This window comes from Drosophila montana, unplaced genomic scaffold (assembly GCF_035044405.1).
Source record: "Drosophila montana isolate Dmon_TW-CO22-7 unplaced genomic scaffold, ASM3504440v1 contig_2954_1, whole genome shotgun sequence".
NCBI classification, from domain to species: domain Eukaryota; kingdom Metazoa; phylum Arthropoda; class Insecta; order Diptera; family Drosophilidae; genus Drosophila; species Drosophila montana.
In genome coordinates, this window is record NW_026997829.1 from 146,138 (window position 1) to 170,051 (window position 23,914).

General features: G+C 41.1%; 1 protein-coding gene across 5 annotated transcripts in view; it reads right to left on the reverse strand.

Moving 5' to 3' along the window:
• The window catches only part of mamo (maternal gene required for meiosis), a 172,928-nt gene that overhangs the window by 26,945 nt on the left and 122,069 nt on the right, over positions 1-23,914 (reverse strand). For all 5 annotated transcript variants that reach the window (XM_064684699.1, XM_064684701.1, XM_064684702.1 and 2 more), the window contains 3 exons: positions 15,215-15,406; positions 13,557-15,146; positions 12,833-12,961 (listed from right to left, as the gene is read on the reverse strand). In XM_064684699.1, coding sequence (XP_064540769.1) covers positions 12,833-12,961; positions 13,557-15,146; positions 15,215-15,406 — 1,911 coding nt within the window. The remainder of the gene's footprint in view (positions 1-12,832; positions 12,962-13,556; positions 15,147-15,214; positions 15,407-23,914) is intronic.

The window sequence follows — 23,914 nt, forward strand, 5'->3', positions numbered from 1 at the left end:
AATAAATTGTAAGTTTGGCAAATTTCCTGGCAAAAAAAGTATTAAGAAGGCTGAGTGCAAAACAGGAGAACGAAAAATGTTAACCAAATGCTTAACGAGAGTCTTAAGCAGCCCATATATTTGGATCTTATGCATTTCTTTATGATTAAACTCTTTTGGAATGAATATTTTTAAATTTCCTAACTATTTTCTAAGGTTCCATTAACTATAATATTAATAATTTAAACGCTTAGCTAGCTTCTTCCCGTTTCTTAAGAACGAGTAGTGTTTTCCATTATTTGGGAGCAACCTTCTGGCTTCTTGACGCGGGAGTATTCAATCCACACGTTGCGTCTAGCTGAATAGCTATGGGTTGCCCTTTGCTTAATGCACTGCTCATTGTTACTCGTTCCTTGTGAATTATTTCTGCTACTCGCTATCGTGTGTACTGTTTCTAGCTTAGTCACATCACTCGTTACTTCACTTTTTCTAGTTCAATCACATCACTTGTTACTTTACTTTTTCTAGCCAAGTCTCATCACTCGGTACTTTACTTTTGCTAGCTCGGTCACGTTACGTGCTTCCTTCTTAGTGGTTATGAGCTGCGTCTCGTCACTCGTTACTTGCCTAACTGTTTTTAGGTGAGTCTCGTCTCTCGCTACTTTATTATTTCCAGCTGGCTCACTTCACTCGTTACTTTCTACACAGTTTTGGCATGCGTCTCGTCACACGTTTCTTTACTCTTTCTTACTCGCTCCCTTTGCCACTGTTTTGAGCTTAGTCTCGTCACTCGTTACTTTATTATTTCTAACTAAGTCTCGTCACTCGCTTTTGTTTTCATTGTTTTGAGCTGCGTCGCGTCATTCACTAATTTCTTCACGAATTGAGCAAACTCACGTGACTCGGTATTTCTTTAACTGTTCTTAGGTGAGGTTCCTCTTTCGTTACTTTACTATTACTAGCTAAGTCACTTAACTCGTTATTTTCTTCAGTGTTTTGAGCTGATTCTCGTCACTCGCTACTTTACTATTTCTAGCTCGGTCACGTCACTCGTGACTTTATTGACCGTTTTCTGGTGAGTCACGTCACTCGTTATTTAACTATTCTCATCTAAGACTCGCCACTTGTTACATTCTTCATTACATTCTTCACGAAGCTAAGTCTCGTCTCTCGTTCCTTTTTAACTGCTTCTAGCTAAGTCTCGTTAGTCATGACTTTACTATGTCTACGTCAGTCACATGACTCGTCACTTTCTTGACTGTATTCAGCAGAGTTTTGTGAATTGTGACTTTACTATTTCTAGCCAAGTCTAGTTGCTCGCTGCTTTCCTGACTGTTATTAGCTGAGTCTCGTCACTCATTACTTTTTTAACTGTTGCTAGCTCGGTCTTGTTGCTCGTTACTTGCTTCAGTGTTTCAAGCTGTCACTCTTCGTCACTCGTTACATTCTTCACTCTTTTTAGCTGACCTGTAACAATTGTCTTTTTATTTTAAATTTGAATAATATGTGAACTAATAAGAATGCAATTTATTGAAAATTTGAAAAAATGAAATGCTAAGACAACGAAAATCATATACAATTAACATACATACAGACATACATACATATATATAAATATGTATTATTGAAAATTTCACATAGAATATAACGAAAATAAATACATTTAGCTTATGGAAAAATAGAACACACATTTACCATTTACATAAACGAACAACGAACGAACGATTTATGTAAAAGCGTTCCACATTTAGATAATACATAGATATATCAGAAAAAAATACATTGGTATGTATACGAGTGTATGTGTGTGTGTGTGTGTGTGTGTGTGTATCTGTGTGTATGTGTATAGCATCAATGTTGTTAATTTGATTTTGTTTTTTTTTTTTTTGCATATGCTGTTTGCTTGTTAAACGAAATTGATTCGTTGATTTTTTGTTTCTTTTTTTTTTTTTTTTTTTTTTTTTCATTATGTAACTTAAAAAACACCAAAAGCGCTTTAGTACGATATTCTTGTTTATATTTAATGCATTTTATAGATAATATTTATATTTTTTTTTTGTTTTTTTTTTTTGTTTTTTTATTAATTGCACAACGTTCAGGGAACATGTTTGGTTTTTACTGGACCCCTCTTGTTTTCTAGGTTGAATTGCTGGGAAAGTTGTTGTAGTAAATATACTAGACAAAATGGCTGCTGATTCTTCTTCTTCTAAGCATTTCTTTAATGTTTTTTTTTTTTCCTTTTTTTTCTTTCTATTTTTTTAATTTTTTGGTATGTCTTGATTTGGATTATTATAATATAGTATGTAAAAGCACAACACACAGTTTGACACATTGAAATATTTTAATAGATACGAGTAGATAGTTAATTAAATAGATAGACAGAGAGAATTAATGAAAGAAAGAGAGAGAGAGAGATTGAGCTTAGAGCGAGATAGCGAGATAGCGAGGCAGAGCAGAGAGCGTGTAAGACAAAGACAGCAAGTAGCAAAGTTACATACATTAATATACTTATACTCTATAAAATATTTGCAAAGTATTTAAAATATTTTAGAAAAATTAAATGAAAGAAAAACTAACTTAAATATTTGACTAGTGAAAAATATGCAACGTATTTTGTTTTTTTTTTTTGTTTTTTTTTTCAGAAGGTTTCTGTGGCATGAAATCATATTTAACAAGTATAAAAACAAAATGTCAATTCAAATTTCGGGATGGTTCTCAACTCGGGTATGATCCAAATTTATGTGCAGTCAATTTTGTTTATTCGGTTAAAGGTCAATTTTGTTATTTGAATTCCTTTTTTTGAATTTTGATAATTTTGTTAGGGATCTTTGGTTTTATACGGTTTTTGGTTTTTATAAAGCGCAAAATCTAAATTTTTTTTACTGTTTTTTGGTATTTTTGGTATTTTTAATGTTAATGTGAGAGTAGGTTCTTAATATATATATAAATAGTATAAAACATGCCATATACAAGTTGATAAAGCTACAAGTTACAGTAAATATATAAATATATATATACATTTATAAATATAGATGTGTGTGTCTGTGTGTGCGTGTGAGTAAAGCTTATGTGTATTTAAATTTAAAAAAAACAGTATTTAAATTAGGAGCTTATAGGAGCTTATACATTAAAAAAGATAAGAAAGTATGAGAAATTTGAGGACAAGTTGGAAACGAACTTCATAATTTGATTGAGGGATAAGAGCTGAACATAATTAAGACAAGCCCAAATTCGATTCAAAATGGCAGATAAAAAACAAAGGAAATGTAGAAATGTTTCAGAGACAACGCAGATATGTTGACGACAAATATAAAGCAAACTAATAATACTCTGTAGCCATTGGATATGGATGATAAAAGGGTATAATGTAGTTTTTCCGATCCGAATAAAGCTCCATAAATGTCACAAAGAGCGGAGTACAAATAACGCAGTTATTCAGGAATGCATTTACCATAGTAAATACAGATTAGCTCTCGAGTCCCGACTTGGTTTTCCTTAGGCAAAATAATCCTCCCTATTTAATAAATACTTTTACTACTGCATAACTATCGCGTTGACTGAAGAGTTAGGTATTTGTCCCATCACTCGTTACTATACTATTTGAACTTCTTTCTTCACGATTTTTATTTTAAGTCTTGTCACTCGTTACTTCACTATTTCTAGCTAAGTCTCGTCACTCGTTACTTTCATCCCGGTTTTGAGCTGAGTCTCGTCACTCGTTACTCAACTATTTCTTGCTAAGTCTCGTCACTCGTTACTCAACTATTTCTTGCTAAGTCTCGTCACTCGTTACTTTCTTCACGGTTTGAGCTAAGTCTCGTCACTCGTTACTTGTTTTACTGTTTCTGTTTCAGTCACGTCAGTCGCTACTTTCCTAACAGTTTTCAGCTGAGTCTCGTCACTCGTTGCTTGCTTTCAGCTAAGTAACGTCACTCGTTACTTTTCTGTTTCTAAATTACTCCTGTCACATGCTTGCATTTCCATGGTTTTGAGCTGAGAAGCGAATGACACTTCGTGCCCCAAAATCGAATGCAAATGAAATTGAGTTATCTGAATTCAAGCCTTTAACATTTTCATTTTCGATTTGTGGCTTTTGGGCCAGTGGTCAAGAGTCCAGTGGACCACTAATTTAGAAAGCAAACGCTGCCAACAGCTGCGACTACCATATATGCACACATATCTATGTACATATAGATAGATATATGAATATATATACATATATATGTATGTAGAATGCATCTATGTGTGATGTGGCAATGTTGCGTGATTTGGCAACCTTTTGCCATAGGTTTCCATTAGGCAAATTGCAGTGTGGAGCGTTTGCCCAAGGATTTGTGGTTACTTTTTTTTTGGTTGTCGCCACAAACAAAATGCGGCACAATATTCAATAGGGCTGCAAACTGGGTCACATGTGTGTGTGCTTGTGGTCGAAAAGCCAATTTGCATTACATACAGCTGGTCACATTACGCAGGCCAAGCATTCGCATCTTTAACCATATGCTTCACTCACACTTGCCCAATTGTTTGCCAATCGAAGAGAGATGGCAAGAGAGAGAGAGAGAGAGAGAGAGAGCGCGAGTCGCAACGCACAAGTCTCATTTAGACGCATGTCGTTGAACCGTTGCAAGTTCAATGCGCCACCTTTTCGGCTAATGGAATCATTATCAGCGCCACAGACGACAGCCGCCTGCTGGGAGTCTCTTTCTCCTGCGCTCATTGATTTTAATGTCCTGACTGCTTTCTGTCAGTCAGCGTCCAGCCCACCCGTACCCGTCGCACCCGGCGCACCCGGCGCACCCACTGCAGCCGCCGCCACAGAGCTGCATCAGGCATTCCCGCCAGCGTCCAGGCCTCCATGTTAACGTCTGCGTCATCGTCTTGCGACTTTTCGTCGTCGCCATAATAATAATCAAATATCGATCGATGTGCGTCTGGTTTTGGTTTTTTGGGTTCTTGGCACGACAATTTTCGACGGTCGTCGGCCGTCTTCTGCTCATATATATATATAAGATATATATGTATGTATATGTATATGTATATGTATATGTATATGCAGCCCAGGCCAAAGGTCTTATCATTTTGTCACGCAATGTGTAACACATTGAAGCAGACATCCGTTTATATGACAGGGTCTGTTCATGCTGCCTTAAGGTTGGATTCGTTTAATTGGTCTTCGACGCAGCCAAGAAACCAGGTGAGATGAATGCAATAGTTGGCATTCAAGAGAACTTAAGCTTTCTTCCTTAAAGGTTTTTACATTTTCAAACGAACTTTTTGTCTATTGAAGAAACATATGTTTCGCTTCGGGCTAGGCTCTGCTTGGAGCAATTGATTTGATTTAGGGTTCAGGTAATTGATAAGAATAAATTGCCCATTTCCGATCTGAATTGAATATATATAGATACATATATCTAAGGCTGCAAATCGAACCAGTTCACGAGCTATTGCATTGATCATTTTGATCAAAATTTTTTTTTAAGCCGAATTTTTTAAAAAGCTTTCAAAGCAACTCTGCCAAATATAACGGTTAATCTTAAAAGGACGTCCCTGTTGCTGTTGTGTGTGGTATTTTTCAACCCATTTCTTAAAAGAAAGCGTAATCTTTTTAGTCCTTGTCTCGAAATAAATAATATAAGGGTATTACTTAGCTATATACTTTGATAAATATTTGAAAAAATTCCGATCAATTTGGAAAAGTGTGCACTCTGATGCTATAATTGATTTCTCAACTATATTTATAGCATATACATATACACTGCACTAAGCTAACGTCCGTTCATCAGCATGTTTGTTATTTAAATCAAATATTATTAAAAAGAAAAAACTAAGATCTAGCCTGAAAAGTTGTTTTCTTTTTGGGTAACGAGCATAAAGGGTATCTAAATGTCGTCCATCTAACTTGCATTTGCCTCTTTTTGGCTTCATTCTCTTTAGTTTTATTCGTTTTGCGTTGGAATTTTACTTAGCTGCCTTTTGGCTGGGCTTTGCTGCCATTTTTGTTCTTTCTTTTAGTTTTTGCTGCATTGTTTGTTGCACTCTTAAAGCTGACGCTTTGCAGTGTAGCATGTTGGTTTTGCCATTTTTAATATGAAATCGCATTTTTAATGAAACTCGTTGCGCGGCCTTTGAGCAGCTGCCACCTGCCCAGTTTATCCCGCTATGCCAACTGCCCGGGGCGCCACCAATCTCCTATTCCGCCACAGCAAAACAGCCGCCAAAATAGACGCAATAGATGACGCATGTGACGCATGTGGCAAGAGGAGACACACACACATAGAGAAACGGCACAGGAGATAGCAAAGGGTTACATATTTTTGGAAGGGGGGGGGGGGGGGGGGGTTAGCAGAAGCCGTTAGAGCGGAAGCGACTATTTGAAATATTTTTTCGTAATATTTTTGCTCAAATTATTATGTATTGTTATAATTTTTTGCTGCCGCTTTTTTTGTGAGTCAGCGACAGCGACGGCGACGGCGGCGGCGACGAAGAGCAATGCAAACACACAACAATAATACACGCACACACACATATTGCAGCTGCTCATATGGAAGTGCAGCGGGCGCGCGCAAAAGTATGCAACGAAATTTTCAATGCTTGCTTTTTCGGGCCTTCACTTGACTGTGTGTGCGTGTGCATGTGCATGTGTGTGTGTGCGTTTGTTTTGCTAGCAGTGTTTTGTAATATTTTTTGTTTTAATATACGTATATATATTATTTTTTTTTGCGTGCCGCTTGACGTTTTGGCTACGGGGGTTTCGTCTGTTGTGGGCTGCGCTTTTGGCTGATTTTTAATAAAAATAAAATACACACACACACACAGACAGACACACACGCGCAGAGGCAGCTTCGTGCTGCGCAGCAAATGCAAACAGCTAAAGTAGTAGAAAGATACAAACAAAAAAAAAAAACAAAGCAGTCGAAACAAAAGTCAGACATTAAATGCAGGAAGAGGCGTGTCGAGCGGGGGCAGGAGGCAGCTGAGTTGGAGCTGGAGCTGGAGCTGAGCCGCACGGGCTTAAAGGAATTGAGTATTTTGCAACGCGCTGGCCAAGAACTTGAAATGCCACAGCAGAAGGAGATGTTGAAGAAGAACTGTGCGCCCAAAAGCATGCTACGAAATTATAAAAGGAAGCTTATCGTTTCTGAAGAGCTGGGCTGGAAATGAATGGCGAGCTATGCCAGTTGGGCTTTAAATAGGTCTGGCAACTCTTTAGCTATTGTTACAACTAAACTTTGACCATCAATATTTAAGGCGTTATTAAATGTATTATAAAGACAACAAACAGTTTGCTCGAGCTGGAATACACAAGAAGTTTAAGTGGGAAATCTTGTTATTAAAATATTTGCCTGATTTGGCAACACTGTTAGAAACATTTTCAAATGCAACCCTTCTGAAATGGGAAATCAAACTGCAAAAGCAATTTAGTTTATAAATTGAGAAAACAGTTTGTGACTTAAGAGAATCTGTTCATAAGGACAACGATAATAAGTAGAACTATATACATATATAGGAGATCTATACCAGGGCTATGTTAAATTGGAACTGTTGTCCAACACTTACCTTGCTCACAGATAAGAATATGAGCAAGAGTCTATTTCTTTGCCTAATGAAAGTTTCCTGTCCACATGCAATTGATCTGGGCTTCAACAGGAAAGTTAATCAAAAAGTTTCGATGATTTATAAGTTCCGATAATTATCGATTAGTGGCAATGCCACTGACATGCCAAGCCTGAGACTGAGCCCACTTTAAGCCTTAGGCAAACACTCCGTTAGGCCGCGGCTATTAGCTGCTTTATGATGAAATTTCTGCCGTTGCCGTCGCACAAAAAATTGCGTGAACTCATCGTTAGCCCCGGGACCACGCCTCCCCGCCCGCCCACCGAATACCGGTTCAAACGTATTCAGTGGCCCATGGGGCTGCACCCAAAAATATGTACAAAAAAATTAAAAAAACAAAAAAAAAAAAACGAAACCACTTGAAAAACTTTGCAATCAACGCGGCGCACTGATTACAATGCCCGAGCAGCGCTGCCAATGTCGACGTCAGCGCAGGACGAGCGAGTGGGTTAGAGGGCGGGGCAAGGGTAAGGTACCTGCATAAATGTGCAATGTGCGTGGAGTTGGCAGTAGTCAAAGTGCGGGCACACACACACACACAAGCACACACAAACATACACAAGCACACACACACACACGCACACAGAGACATACAATGCAATATATTTTCGCTTTGGCATTTGTTGCGTTTCGAGATGTTTGCTTGCACTGCAATGTATTTTGGCTCTGTGTGTGTGTGTGTGTGTGTGTGTGTGTGTGTGATTGACAGTTGCCCCATTGATAAGGGCATGCGCTGATGGTGGCGAGGGGGGGGGGAAGCGGGCCTGCTGCGAGTGAGTCGTTTCATATTTTTTATAATTAAAATGCCGGCTGCCTAAATGCAGTCAAAAGTTATGCGAGTCCGAAAAAAAAACAACAATAAAAAAAAACCGCAAAAAAATGATACGCATACGCAGCTAAACAACAACAGAGAAGGGCAGAGCGGGGGGGGGGGGGTGGGGGGAGTATGAACGACGACGATGACGCTGCATAAAATGCAAGCGCAGCGACAGTTGAGAGGCGGCCCAAAGGTATGCTACGAAAAAAAAATTGTATAAAAGCTACAGCAACAACAAGAAGAAGAACAACAACAACAACAACGACGACGACGTCGACGACGACGACGCAGGCAGCGACCAGGCAAATGAAAATGTGAAGGCGATGTGATGTAGAAGGAGAAGGAGAAGCTGCATAAGCACAAAAGCAGCAGCAGCTGCACGCTAGAGCGAGACAGACAGAGAGAGACAGAGAGAGAGAGAGAGAGAGAGAGACAGAGAGAGAGGGAGAGGGGGCGCAGCAAGGCTGACGCGTTGGTAAGTGAGTGAGTGGAAGAGGCTTACAGAGAGAAAAAATATTTAAAAAAAAATAAGATATTTGTTTCAAAATAAATACGCACGTGTATATGTGTATATGTGTGACTGCAGTCTCTCTGTGTACATCTGTGTGTGTGTGTGTGTGTGTGTGGTGTGCGCTTCAGGTAAAATGAATGCAAAGCGTAAAAGAAAGCAAAAGTTGTGGCTGCGTTGATTTTGTCTCTTTGCGCTTTTGTGCCGTTATTATTTTTATTATTCTTATAATTTCTAGACGTTCCCAAGCACAAGGGGGAGCGGGAGCGAGCGCAGGGCAAAGAACGGCAACAAAAACGAAAACAAAACCAAAAACCAAAAAAAAAAAAGGAAAGTGTAAAAGCAAAAGTATTTATGTTGCGGCTGGCTCAGGTCTGCAGCAATGCCAAGAGTCGAAGCGGCAAATTGCATGTGACACACGCACGCACACACAGACACACACACACACACACACACAGGGCAGCCATTTGAATGTGTATGCGTGCGTGTGTCAGCGTCAATGTCCGACAACGACTCCAGACGCGCGTGTGTGCTGCCTGCTACCTTTTTATGTGAGCATTCTTTTACTTTTTTTTTTTGCTATTTTTTTTTGGTTTTTGTTTTTTAGATAAAATTTTATTTGAATTTATGCACATGAGCAGTTGTGTGTGTGTGTGTGTGCGTGTGTGTGTGTGGCACGAATGCGCTACGCAAAGTTTTTGAGACATAAGAGGCTTTAGCTGAAGCTTGTCGTTTTGGCGCTTGGCTTAAAGACTTCCACAAAAGTGACTCAACGATGTTCGATAACAAAGCGGTTATCGATACATTTTGAGTTCGATATTTCTGGATATTGTTAGAAAAGATTTTCCAATTGGCATATTTGAAAATTCAATGGTCACAACAAATATTTATCGTTATCGATAACCGGCGAACGTTTGTAGCGCCATCTATCGGCTTGACTAGTCGCATCTGACGTCTGGTTTAACTTTCTGAATGCATTTTTAGCAGCTTGCAACGTTTGTTGCGTTGCGTTGCGTTGCGTTGCGTTGGGCTCGCGCACACAGGACGTTATCCTCGGTGTGTTTTCGTGCAGCATCCGCCCCTGCCCCTGCACCTGCCCGTGCTCTGGCCCGTGCCCCTTGCCCCACACTTGGCTGACTGTGCGTCGCTTAAATTCGTCAAGCGTTGCAACAAAGTGCGTTTTGTACTTTTTCTTTGCACTGGTGACGTCGTCATCGTTGTCGTTGTTTGACGAGAGCACGACGAAAAAAAGTACATGTGGAAGAGGATTCGCAGCACACATACACACACACACACACACACGCATACGCAGGAGCAGAGCCAAGAAATATAATAAAAACGACAGCAGCGACTATTTGTTGTTTTTGTTTTTTGCTGCTTGTTCGCAAAAAAAAGGGCAGAAGCGTCGACATTTCAGCAATGAGGGGGGTTTGGAAGAGGCGAAGGGGGGGGGGGGCCCGAAAAAAGGAACAACATAAACACAAAAATAGGAGAAAAACAAGAAAATGTAATGTGAAAATATAAATTTGCCGGAAGCTAAATGTTTTGCCAGTTTTTATGCAGTCGCCGCGACACAGCGCTGCTTACGCTATCCTTCAAAATCGCAAGTACAGTTGCGTTCGCTGCGCCTAAATGCGAACTTCAAGCGTTTCCACTGGCTGCCCAAATGTTGAAATTGGCAAAAATGAAAAAATATCCGGCGAGCAGCTGATTTCGTTCAAAGACTCGAGTTTCCACATCGGCAAGTCAATAGAAATATTCAAATTGAAATATTGTAATGTGTTTTTGTTAATTATTTTCATTTGTTTTTCATTTTCCTATGTTTGCATTTTGTATTGTTGCGCACTTGTGTAATAAATTATGTGCTTGCAACAACAAAAATAGAACAAACGAAATATTCGAAACACGAAACGACAAAACGATGCAAGTGCCCAAATATGAAAGTTCAACATATGTGCGACTCTCTATGCGCTTCTCACAATGCAAGGTGAGGTTAGGTTGAACTGAATTCAGTTCTGCTGGAACAGTCCGATTTGAGAATCACCTTAGGAGCCTAACAGTATGTTCAAAAGTTTCGAATAAATTTGAAAATAAAATTGAATAAGCTTCGAGGAATCATACAGCAACCAGATGTTCTTATTGCTTTGCCAGAGCATAGGGTACATGCCAAATTGGATCAGGTAGAGCAGGCTGGTTGCCGGTTGCCATATTGAAAATTATGGTGTCGTAAACATGCAACTGCAACAGCCACGAACAACAGGGAGTGGAGTGGAAGCGGCGACGGGGTCGTAGTAAAAAATTAAATTAAAATAGAAAACAAACTCAGCATGGTCAGCAAATAAATAAAAAATGGCCAGGCCAAAAAACATGGCCAAAGCAAAATAGAAGCGAATTGCAAGCGGAAATTGCTAGCAATGTTGTGCGAGTGTGTGCGAGTGTGTGTGTGTGAGAGTGTGAGTGTGTGTGTAAAGTAACAAAATCCGCTTGCCACACAGAAAATAAAAAGAAGAAAGAAAAAAACAACTACATTAGGAACCAATGCAAACTAAACTGAAACGCAAAAAGAATATACAAAAAGTAGGAAGAAAATAGAAAAAGAAATGACATTTAGCTGTGCGAAAACTTATTGCACAGAGTGTTTACTGTAGTGTGTGTGTATACATATATATATATACATATATATGTAAGTATATTTTACATTGTGTAACAATACAGACTTGTGTGCGTGTGTGTGTGATAGAGATAGCGAAATTACGTATACGAGTAAACGAGCGTGTAAAAGAGAGCGCACTACACATGGAAACACAACAACAACAACAACAACGAAAAAAGGAAAAAAATATATATAAGTATATATAGATATATAGACGTATACAAAGAGAACTTCAACTGAACAACTAACAATAGAAATATATATATATATATATATATATATGTATATATATGTATATCTTATTTGTTTATGGTATTTTTTTTTGTTGGTTATGTAAGCTTTACTTGTTAAAAAATACTTTGTTTGGTATATACGAGTATTAATTGAAAAAAAGAAGGTATATAAATATATTGGATATATATATGTATAGGTTAAGTAAATATAAATATATATATATATATATATATGTATATACGATTATATATATATATATATTTATATATATATATATATGTATATATATAGGTATATATAAAATTCATAGACAAAGAACACGACGAAGAGCAAAAACATGTGTTGAGTTTTTTGATTTGTTTTCTTTGCTTAGATTTGGTAATGTTTTTTTTTTTTGGTTTTTTAAATTCTGGATACATAATATAATTTTGATATATATAAATATGCAATGTATATAAATGGCAGGTATATAGACGACAGACAGAGAGAGAGAGAGAGAGAGAGAGAGAGAGAGGGGGGGGGGAGATAAAGCAAATTGAATACGTAATATTGTGTTGAAGTTAAAAGTTGAACAGAGAATTTGAGTATTTTGAATATTGACTTTTAAATTGAGGGAAAAAACAAATAGTTAAAAAGAGGGAGAGAGAGAGAGAGAGAGAGAGACAGAGCGAGTAGCCATATAGGGGGTGTGTATTATGGGGGCAATAATTACGTATTATCTATAGATAGTTAGCATTCTATCCAGATGGTATGGTCAATTTTTGGCTCAGATTGCTCTGAGAGAGAGATTTTTGGTTTCAGTACGAATTTGTTTGTTTGTTTTTTATGTTTTTTAAAGACCTATCGAAGCAGCAAAAGCATTCACTGAATGGATTTGGAAAGGGGTTAAGGGTTAAGGGTTACGGGCTACGGATTATGTTTTCGTCTGGTCTGTGTGAGACGGGGGCTTACGGGTATTTGGGGTTGGGGTTGGGGGGTTTGGCTGGATGGCTGGGTTTTGCTGGAGATTCGGTTATTCAACACTTACCGACTCGTGCGAGGCGCGGTAGTCAAGGTCGCCGCCCAGTCCGCCGCCAGCTGATGCCGAACGCGGTTGCATGTGTCTACTGTGACTGCTGTTATCATCCTCACTGCAATCGATCTCTTTCTTGAGGCTCTGCAAAGACGAAAAATAAATGAATATTCATATTTAAGTTACAGCTAAAATTGTGGAAGAAATGTAGCTATGCAAATATGTAACATATTTTTTACAGAGAGCTGTAAGAACTATGCAAAAGTAGTTCTCAACTACTTTTTAGGGGTCATAAGACATGATAACATAATAATTTAACATTAAGTTAATAATGTAAATAGTCTAACATTGTTACAATATCAGAGTAAAGCAGTTCGCACATGAACATTTACAGCGTAATGTTAACAGAATCTTGATAACAGAGTGCAGTTAAGAGAGTTAAGAGAACTGTAAGTGTTTAACAGTAAGTTAATAATGTTAATAGTCAAAGTAAACAGTGTGAAGCAGATTAAAATTAACAGGGCAACGTTTGAAAGTTAACATTAACAGCATAAAGTTAACAGTTTGGCTTTAACAGTATGTTGATAGCAGGGTGAAATTAAGAGAATAAAGAGAACTGTATGTTTACAATGCATATTTGAATGCACAAATTTGAACACGAAACGCTGCGTGCACTGTTAAGCACACAATGGGTATTACGGGGTGACCTGGCTAGCGGGTAACTGGGGGAAAGACTTACCAATGGCACCGATTGCACTGGCAAGAGACCGGCTACGGAGCCGGGATTCATTAGGCTGCTGGAGCGTCCGTCGGCGACGTTGCTGCCGTCGCGGGATGAACGCGACGCTGGATGCCCCGACTGTGCCATCGATAGACTTAGATCGGAGGCGCCGGCGCCGGGCGTGGAGCGGGCCGATTCCATAGCGGCCGCTGCGGCGGCTGCGGCTGCCGCGGCTGCTGCTGCCGACGATGAGGGCATGGTCATCAGCGGCGATGGTATAACGGTGGAGCCCGTGGAGAGATCGACACCGCCGCTGCTCATCTTCATGTTGAGGCCCATATCGTTGCTGCTGTTGTCCGCCTCATCGTCATCGTCCAGATCCATTTCGTCGTCGTATTCGTCGTCGAGCACTTCGGTCTTCGGCTGCAGACCGCCGACAACAACGCCGCCTGGCGAGTGCAGCAGCGTCTCGTGCGCCGCCGGCAGCTCCATATCATCATCCTCTTCGTCGTCCTCATCCTCGTCCTCGCCATGCGCCCGCCGCGCGCTATGATGCGCGATGCGTTGCGCAATATCACGCGCTGCTGCTGCTGCTGCCGCGCTGGAGCGATCCACAACAACCACATGCTCGTCGGTATCATCCATATCATTGTCGTTGTCGTTCGGCTCATCGTCATCGTCATCATCGTCGACGGCCACGACATGGCTGCTCGGCTCGGGCGTTGCGTTTGCGGCGCAGTCGCCGTTGCTGCCGCTGGGTGATCCTGCGGTTGAGGAGGAGCATGTGGCCTTCATTTGGTTGTTGCTGCTGCTGTTGTTATTGTTGTTGTTGTTGCTGCTGTTGTTGTTGTTGTGGCTGTTGTTGTTGTTGTTGCTATTGCTGCTGCTGTTGTTGTTATTGTTGTTGTTGTTGTTGTTGTTGTGGCTGCTCGCGGCGCTCTCTGGCGGCATAGCCTGTGGCTCAGCGGACGCGACGGCGGGTCTTTGATAGAGATCTAGCGGCATAGGTGTTTCCTCCTCCAGCTCCTCCTCCAGCAGCTCTTCCTCCTCCTCATCATCATCATCATCGTCATCCTCATCGTCCTCATCCTCCAGCAGCTCAATGGCCGCTGTGCTGCTGCTCGCTGGCCGCTTCGGCGGCGTTGGGCTGCAGCGTTCGCTTGCCTCACGCTTTGACGCTGACGTCGCCGACGCCGACGCCTCAGTCGCTGAGGTCGCTGGCGTTGAGCCCGATCCGGCTGTTGTTGCTGTGGTTGTTGTTGTTGCTGCTGTTGCTGTTGTTGCTGCTGTTGTTGTTGCCGCTCCTGCTGCCGCTGCTGCTGCTGCTGCTGCTGTACTGCTGCTTGTGGAAGCAGCTGCTGTCGCTATGTTGTCCGCAGCTGCTGCCGCTGCCGCTGCCGCCGCTGCTGCTGCTGCTGTTGTCGCTGTTGTTGAGCTGGGTGCGGACGCTGCTGCTGTGGCATCCAGGGCCGCAGCCGCTGGACTGTCGGCCGCCTTGCTGGCGCCTGCGCCGCCGCTGGCCTGCGAATGGGGACGCAGACGATCCGGTTCCCGTTCGGGCTCCCGCAGCGTCGTATTCTGATTTGTCATCTCGGCTAGGCCTTTAACCTGTATGAAGGACATCCGATTAGGGTCAAGTGGATCCAATTGGAGCCCACAAGTGGGCCAGTACTCACCTTGAGTGATTCGGCCGTCTTGAGCAGCGCTGGCAACTGACAATATTGCACGTTCACTTCGCCCTTGTACATGAATTCAACTAGAGTTTGCAGCTCGGCAAAACGGACGTCCTTCAGTATCACAATTGGATGTGGATCGGAGTGCTGCAGAAACAGGCTCTGGAAATACGAGGAGCAGGCCGAGAGGACCACCTGTAATGCAATAAAATAAAACGAAACCACTTAACAAAACATATTTTTATGCAAAAGAAATTAAGTGCGCATTCGCGACAAATTTGACTGGTAAAGTTCATTGTAAATATAAATTTGACTAATAATGTTCATTGTAAATGAAAATTCGACTGGTAAGGCGGATTGTTAATGAAAGTTAGAATGGTTAAGTTCATTGTAAATACATATTTGATTAACAAAGTCCATTGTAAATGAAAATTTGATTGGCAAAGTTCATTGTAAGTGAAAATTGGACAGGTCAGGTTCATTCTAAATGACTGGTAAAGTTTGTTGTACATTGCAAATTTAAATTTGACTTGTCAAGTTCATTGTAATTACAAATGTTACTAATAAAGTTCATTGTAATATAACAGTTGACTGGTAAAGTTCATGGTAGAAGAATATGTGACTGATAAAGTTTATTGGTCTGGAAAATGCATTTTTAGACGTACAATTGCCATTATTTTGCCATTGACATAATTTATATACTTTTTTGCCATATCGTCTATTTTAATTTCAAATATGATACATTCCTTTTAATTGAATATTTTTAGCAAAATCTATCCTTTATTATTTTCGGAATTTAACAAAACTATACAAAACTCTCCTCTACTCCATAATAAAGGATCTTCTCATAACTTTCTCAACACTGTTCTTGATTTCATGGAACATTTTCTTATTTTGCGTTAAAATAAATATAAAATTAACTTGCCGATATAGAAATGAGTACCATTATGGTCCTGACTTACTCTCAAGGCTTTGGCATCGTAACTTTTATTGAATTGTGAACATTAAATTGTTTCAAATGGAATTGCAAATCTTTAAATTCAGTTGCAACATTCAAATAAATATAAACCACCTGCTTAAATGATCTTCTGAGCATGAGCTGAGGCTTATCGATAAAGTATATCGATTGGACATTAGAAAGCAACTCGAATGCTGGCATCCAACTCCAAGGCGCGTCTATGCTGAGAGGGGATGGGAGGGGGGGGGGGGGGGGGGAAGCGGGGGTTTAAAAATTTATTAGATTTACGATCAGCGTGGGGCAACACGGCTCCGCTTTGAAGATGCAGCCACAACTGAGGCCAACTGGTCAACTGGCTGCGATGGCTGCGGGCGTCAAGGCGTGAACACGCCACGAATGACAATGCGCTGCCAGCAACTGGCGGCAACTGGAATGGGAGCAACGGCAACGGCAACAGCAACGGCAACGGCAACTGCAACAGGAACAACAACAACAACGACAACAACAATCTGGCCGCATATCTGTCGATTTTTATGTGCGCTTGCACGCCTTGGGGTATGCAACGCAGCTGGGGCAGCAGCTCGCAGGGGATGCAGCAACAGGCATTGCGTAGCAGAGCCTCCGACTGGGCTGGGCTGGGCTGGGTTGGGGTGCGGTGGTCTGTCTGATGGGGAATGTTGTAAATTTTCATGGCTTGGCAAATTGAAAAGGCGTCGGCCTCGCATTTCGCATTTCGCATTTCGCATATAGATTCGGCCGACTGCCTAATGAGCTTTTGGCTGTTGGCCGCTAGCCACGTTCGGCCACGTTTGGCCACGTTTGGCCACGTTTGGGCAGATGCCGGCCTGTGAGATCCAGTTGCTATGCCGTACCCCTTCCACCCACTCTCTGTCTCGCTCTCTCGCACCGACCTCATGCCAGGGCCTGTCACGCGCCCCGTTTGCGCGAGAATTTATTTAAAAAAATGCAATCGGCGTGCACACGCCCCCAAACGCAAAAGCCTGAACCAAAATGAGCGCTAATAAATTCACGCGCATATTAGTGGGGCGCATCGGGTTTGGGGCAGCGGCTTCGGCCCGTATCTTTCGCTCTCTGCACAGAAAAGCAAAAAGAAAAGAGTCTACGAGTCTGGCATTAAGAAAATCGAATTTCCTGATTACAACAGGCAGCAGGCAGCAACAGGCAGGCAGCAGGCAGGCAGCAGGCAGGCAGCTGGGAGCTGGGAGCTTTGGAAGGAGGCGCTGTCCGAGCGGCGCAAATTGGCAACACTTTTAATTGAACGCCGCTGTCGACGTCGCTGCAACTGCCGCTGCCGCTGCCGCTGGCGCTGCTGCTGTTATTATTAACATTGCGGGCATAACGCCCCCAAAGCTAATGAACGCCAAAGGCTTTGATTTCTAACGCCAGGCGCAGTTAGAAAATGTTGCATGTAATTTGCAGCCAAATAGTCAACAACATAAATTGCAATAGATTACGTGAGCATAAGGAGGCAGAATGTGGAGGAGCTGGGGGGTAGGGTGGGGTGGGGTGGGGTGGATCAAGTATTGCTTATAGATTGCGTGTCTATATGTGGGCGTTGCCACACTTTCCCATTTCGGTTCATATATAAATCGTCAACAAATTTAAATGAAATTACAAAAGGCAGCCAACGCCTCTGAGCTGCACGTTAAATCAAAGCAAATGAACTGGAACTGGAACGGGAACGGGAACGGGAACGGGAATGGGAATGGGAATGGGAACTGGTACAGGAACTGTAATTGGAACTGGCTACTGCAATTGCCAACAGTTGTTTTCAGTCGTGTGTGTGTGTGCGTGTGTGTGTACGCACAACCATAAATCAATGTGGAAAACTGTTCCAAGGGCAGCTGCTGTCGGCCTTTAACTAGCCAGGCGCTAGCCAGAAAAACTTTGAGCCAGACTTTGAGCCAGACTTTAAGCCTTTTACATCTACTGCAACTGCTGTGATTTCTACTGCTACTGTTACTGCGGCTTTGCCCGAACTTGGTCTAAAGAAATGATCGTGTGTTGAGGACAAATTCGTAAAAGCAAATACAAACATGTCGAATTACAATAATATCTAAATATATGTAATATAATATAAGATAATATAATACAATATAATATAACTATATAAATATATATGAAATATATAAGTAAAACTAAAAAACTCATTTGAATACATATGTATAAATATAAAAGTATAACTATATAGCTAAGTATAAAATATATTAAATATCTCAGAGTATTTAATAACTAAAGTATACTAACTAGCTGAATAACTAAACTAACTAACTAAGATTAATTTAAATTAAAGCTATATAGCTAGATTAAGTTATTAAAATATAAGCAGATATATCTGACAAATAAATAATTAAAAAAATTCAAAAAAAAATAAATATAAAAATTTAATAAAAAATCGAATTCTTAAACTCTTTCTTTTAGATACTTTAAAACACCGAAAAGATTTTCTTTTCTATTTTGTGTTTGCTTCGTTTAACATTTGACAACACAGTAGAGCACAGTAGAAAGCGTTTTGCAACACTAAAAACTAAATTACCTTATGTCTGCGCTGTAGCTTTTGATTGAATTTAATTAAATTTAAATGAATTTCAAAAACTTAAATCTTTATCTTTACTTTCAAGAAATAAATAAACTAGATAATTGAAATGAAATAATTTGTATAAGAGTTTGTGAATTTTATTTCTGTGATAAAAAACAATGAAAATAAAATAAATAAATAAATACAAAAATAAAAATTACAAGCTAAGATCGTTAAAAATAATTGATATCGAACGATCTAAAAAAGCCACAAGGCTGCGCTCCCAATTGCACGTTTTGGGAAAATCAATAAAAAAGTCAAATATGCTGCAATTTGTGCAATAATTACAAGAATATTTGCCAAAGAGCCAGCTGAATGCAAATTACAGAAATTAGCGCACATTACAAGTGCGGGAGAGCAGCCCTCAAGAGGCAAGAGATACCCAATAAAAAACATAATAATAATAATAATAATAATAATACTAATAATAAGAACAACAACAACAACAACAACAAGAACTAGGTAAAAAGAAAAGCTAATAACCATGTCTGCCACAGCCGCAAATTGTGCGGATCAGCCCGAGGAGCAGCCGAAACCTGGCTGGGCACAAGGCGGGGCCACAGGTGGGTGCAGTTCGGCGGCGGCGGCGGCGGCGGCTGTTGGGGCAGTAGCATCAGGCAGGCAGCATCAAAAGGCTGCAACTGCAGCTGCAGCTTAAATTATATTAAGACATAAATGTGGCCAGATCAGTGGCAAGCGGCATGCGGCATGCGGCATGGGGCATAGACTGCGCGTTGCACTTGGCAGTTGCAAGTTTGCGGTGGCCCTCTGCTGGGCACAGAGCGCAGAAATAGCAACGGCAACAACAATGTAAAGTGCCGCAAGCGGCAAGGCAAAATTGCTGCAACAACAACCAAAGCAACAACAACCAAAACAACAAGAACAACAACAACGGGGAAATCTATGCACATATATAGCGCAGGCGATATGCAAACATAATAATTTGCATATTTCGCCGCAGTGTTTTGGCGACCCAACTCGGCTCTGATGGTGGTCAAGAAGCGGCAGCAACATCAGCAACAACAACAACATCAGCAACAGCAACAGCAACAACAACAACAACCAGAATACTTTCAGGGAGTGGCCATAATAGAAATGTTAACCTTTTGCAGCAGCGCCTCAGCGACCCGGCGTCTCTGTTTTTTTTTTATCTTATTTTAAACTTTTGTTGGCAGAGTCGTCACACCTATATAGTAAACGCTCCTCCCCCCCCCCCCCCCTGCAACATCCCTGCCCAAATCAGCGCCTTAGCCTTTGCGCTGTTTCACTTTTTGCAGTTTGAGCGTCACATGGCAATCAGTGCCTGTCAAACTGCGTGACTCACAAAACTGTTGTGTGCACAGCAATCAGAAAAGAAGCAAAACTTATAGCTCTATAATACAGTCAGAGATATATTCTGGATCTGTGTAAGATATTGTGCACAACAAATTTGCTGTCTATAGTTTTAACAAGCTACGATTTATGATTAAAAAAAAAAAAACAGGCTATCGATATCGAATCTAATCGATTTTTTTGATTAAACTCACACGACTTCAAGCTTTAAAAAATAATTCAGGAACAAATAGTTTGTTTTTCCCGAACATTTTGAGCACTACGGCATCCAAATTTTTGAAACTTAGAAATTCTATTTAAAATTCCTCCGAAGAGCTAAATAAATATCATATAAAATATATTGAATATCTTGGCCATAGCTCAAAGATTCTAAAATGTTTTTGAAATCTAAAACTAATTGAAAAAGATCTTTAACTCCATCATAGATTAAAATAAATATAATATAATAAAAATCTTTTATATCTTAAACGAATTAACAAATATTCCTGAAATGCATTCAATCGATTCTTTTTTTGAAAGAATGCTTAAACATGGAAATTCTATAAGAAACTATAAAAGAATAAATATAATATCTGGGCAAAAGTTCAAAGATTCATAAAATTCATTTCAATCTAAAACTTATGACAAAATATGCTTCAAACACATTCAGCTTTAAGCATAAAGTTATTATTGAAAATTCTCTAGAAATCTACATATAAATAAATTGAAAACTTACCCAAATTGTACTTATATATATGTATATATAATACTATATTAATATAAAAATATGTATGATCTTTAATTTATGGTTAATTTCTTTTCCAACTATGTATCCAATATTCTGAACGTGAGTGTAACAAAATCTTTGCAGTTAACTTTTTTGGCCTTTGATGCTGATTAATGGCCAAATGGAGAAGTTTGGCAGGAAAAAAAGGCAAAAAAAAAAAGCAAAAACAAAAACTGCAGAAAAGGTGAAATAAAAATATGGCATTTCTAATTTAACAACTGCGCTTCAAATAAAAATTGCGTTTTTTGCCGACTGCTGCTATTTAATTATTTTCTTAGAGCTCATTTCAGAGGCGGCGGCGGTGACTGCGACGGTGACTGCGACGCCGACGTCAGCGGGGGCACAGAGAGCGGGCACACATCACATGTTGACCTTGATATTCGCATTCGCAGCGGAACCAACTTTGTGTGCAAGCGTCTGTGTGCCTATGTATGCGTGCGTGTGTGACTGCCTGCCTGCCTCTATGTTTGTGTGTATGTGTGTGTGCGAAGCGGCGTGCAAAGCATTAAGCAAAAGCAAGCGTCAGCGTCAGCGCACGCAACGCAGCAGCTGAGAGCTTTAACGCCGTTTGTCGTTAGTGTAGCGTGCGAAACGACAGAAGCAGCAGCAGCAGCAGCAGCAGCCAGGGCGGAGGCAGCGACAGAGAAGGAGGAGATGGCAAAAGGCAAGGGCGCAGCGCGTTTGTAAAACCTGCGAGTGCGCGGGTGTGTGTGTGTGTGTGTGTGTGTGTAAGTGTGAGCAATGCGCATGAGAGCCAGCGGGCGGCGTTAAGAGGAGGCGCGCACAAAATGTGAATTGCAAAAACGCAGGAAAAAATAAATAAATAAAATTAAAAATTATCTCATCAAATGTGGCAACTGTTTATTTTAAGTATACTTTTTGTACTTGGTATTTTTGGGTGCGTTAATTTCTGTACACTTGAGCGTTGATTATGGCCATTATGATTTAGTTAATTAGCCAAATGCAACCGGCAACAAGCCACAAATCATAAATAAATGAATTCCATTTGCCATCAAACATTTTGGAACGCCTTGAAACTCATGTTTGGATTTTTTGTTTCGCCCTCTCCCTCTCACTCTCTCTCTTTTCTGTTGACTGATTGCACGACGCCGCCGGACGTGAGACGAGTTGCGCTAATGCGACGATGACCTTGGAATTAGAGTCCCAACAAAATTAGTGTGGCGAAAACCAAAAAACAACAAAAACCGAAGCAAGTGAACAGAAACCGCCAACAAAATCTATGCTTGTGAGAGAAGTCTCCAAAAAGTAGAGACAACGTTTGAGACTTTGTGCGTGTGTGTGTGTGTGTGTGTGGCTGTATGATTTATGACACGTATATTTACATACAAGCAACAGTGTATACACAATACATACATACATACAAACATACTGTCATTCGCATGGTCTGTAGATCGATGCTTGCGTTTAATCGATATATGTATGTATGTATGTATGTATGTATTTGTTTCGAGTTCGTTTTCAGCGCTCGTTCACATGCCGCACACACATGCGCATGCAATCAGCTGTTTCGCACGTCACACGCATTTTTGTCGTCTCACGCACAATTTTGTAAGCTCCAGACACAGACGCGCCCCCAAAAATACAAGAAATTCAAACAAAAACAAAAACAAAAAAAACGAAACATGCGTAGAGGCAGCAACGCAATGTCTGAGATGACGTCACAGCAAACAAGTTCGTGTGAGAGTGCGGCCGCGGTCGCACGCTTCGCATGCCAAAAAGAGCAATACAAGCGCACAGCAACAGCCAACGGTTAACGTTGACGTCGCTGTCGCTGTCGCTGACGCTGTCGCGGCTGTCTGCCCACTTGTTGCCCACGAAATGACGCACAAAACGCATAAACCAAATGTATATGTTTTGCATGTATGTAGCTGCTGCTGCTGCTGCTGCTGCTGCTATCGTCTGCATACGTGCGTGCTGGTGTGCGTGTGTGTGTGTATGCTTTGTGCGATTGAACGAGTTTTATATTTATACATACGCGGACATGCATATACATATGTACGGACATATACATATGTATGCTTGTATGCATAAACAGCATTGACATTGAACTTGAACTTGAACGTTGCGTTGCGTTGCGTTGCTTTACGCACCGTTCGTTGCTTTTGGCTTGCCATTGTTGTTGCGCTCGCGGCTGCTTATCAACTTGTGCCGTTATCTGATGATAAAAGCGTGAGCGTAAGAAGTAAGAGAGCAAGAAAAGGGGGGAGGCGGCGGGGTTGTACAAACATTGCCAATAGTTAAAAGAGTGCGGCGCACACGACTGGGCTCCCATCAAGGTCGCAATGCAAATTTATGCGCACATGCGAAAGATTTATTTATGCGACGCCTGCGCTGCATTGTTTACAATTCGTAATTAATTTATGGCTGCGGCACCGGCACCGGCAGCGGCAGCGGCAGCTGTGACAGCTAATTGCAGGTAGTCGACGTGAACGGCAGCGGCGCCACACAATAGCGTCTAAATAATATCCGCCCAATGGTCAGTGGAGAACACAAAATATTAAAAAAAAACCAAATAAATAAATACCAAAAAAAAAAGAGGAGAGAATTTGGCAAAGCTAAACTGCTGCAGCGGGCAGCGAGCAGCGCTGCACGCACAAAAGACGCGCCGGAAAGTCGCTCGGTTCGCTTTGCGTCTGTCCGCAATGTCCGCTGCCATTGTCATTGTCTAACAACAATTGCGTGTTGTGTCTGTGGTCAGCAGCGGCAGCCAAAGCCTTTGTGGTCATCCATATGGTAGCCGGAAGCTCGCAAGACGGCCAGCGACGCGTCGCAGCAGCAGCAGCAGCAGCAGAAGCAGCAGGACAAAACGGAGCAGTGAGACAGACAATCGCAGCACTTGACCCGCCGAAATACCACACACACACACACACGAACACACACGCACATACGAATGTTTAGAGAGACACTTTCAAGGTCAGCAACATGCGATTATCCCACGCTAAGCAAAGGGACAGCAGCAACTCTTCCTCTTGTCGCTGTCCACCAAATAATAATTGAAAAGTGAAGCAAAGCATTAACCAAAAATAC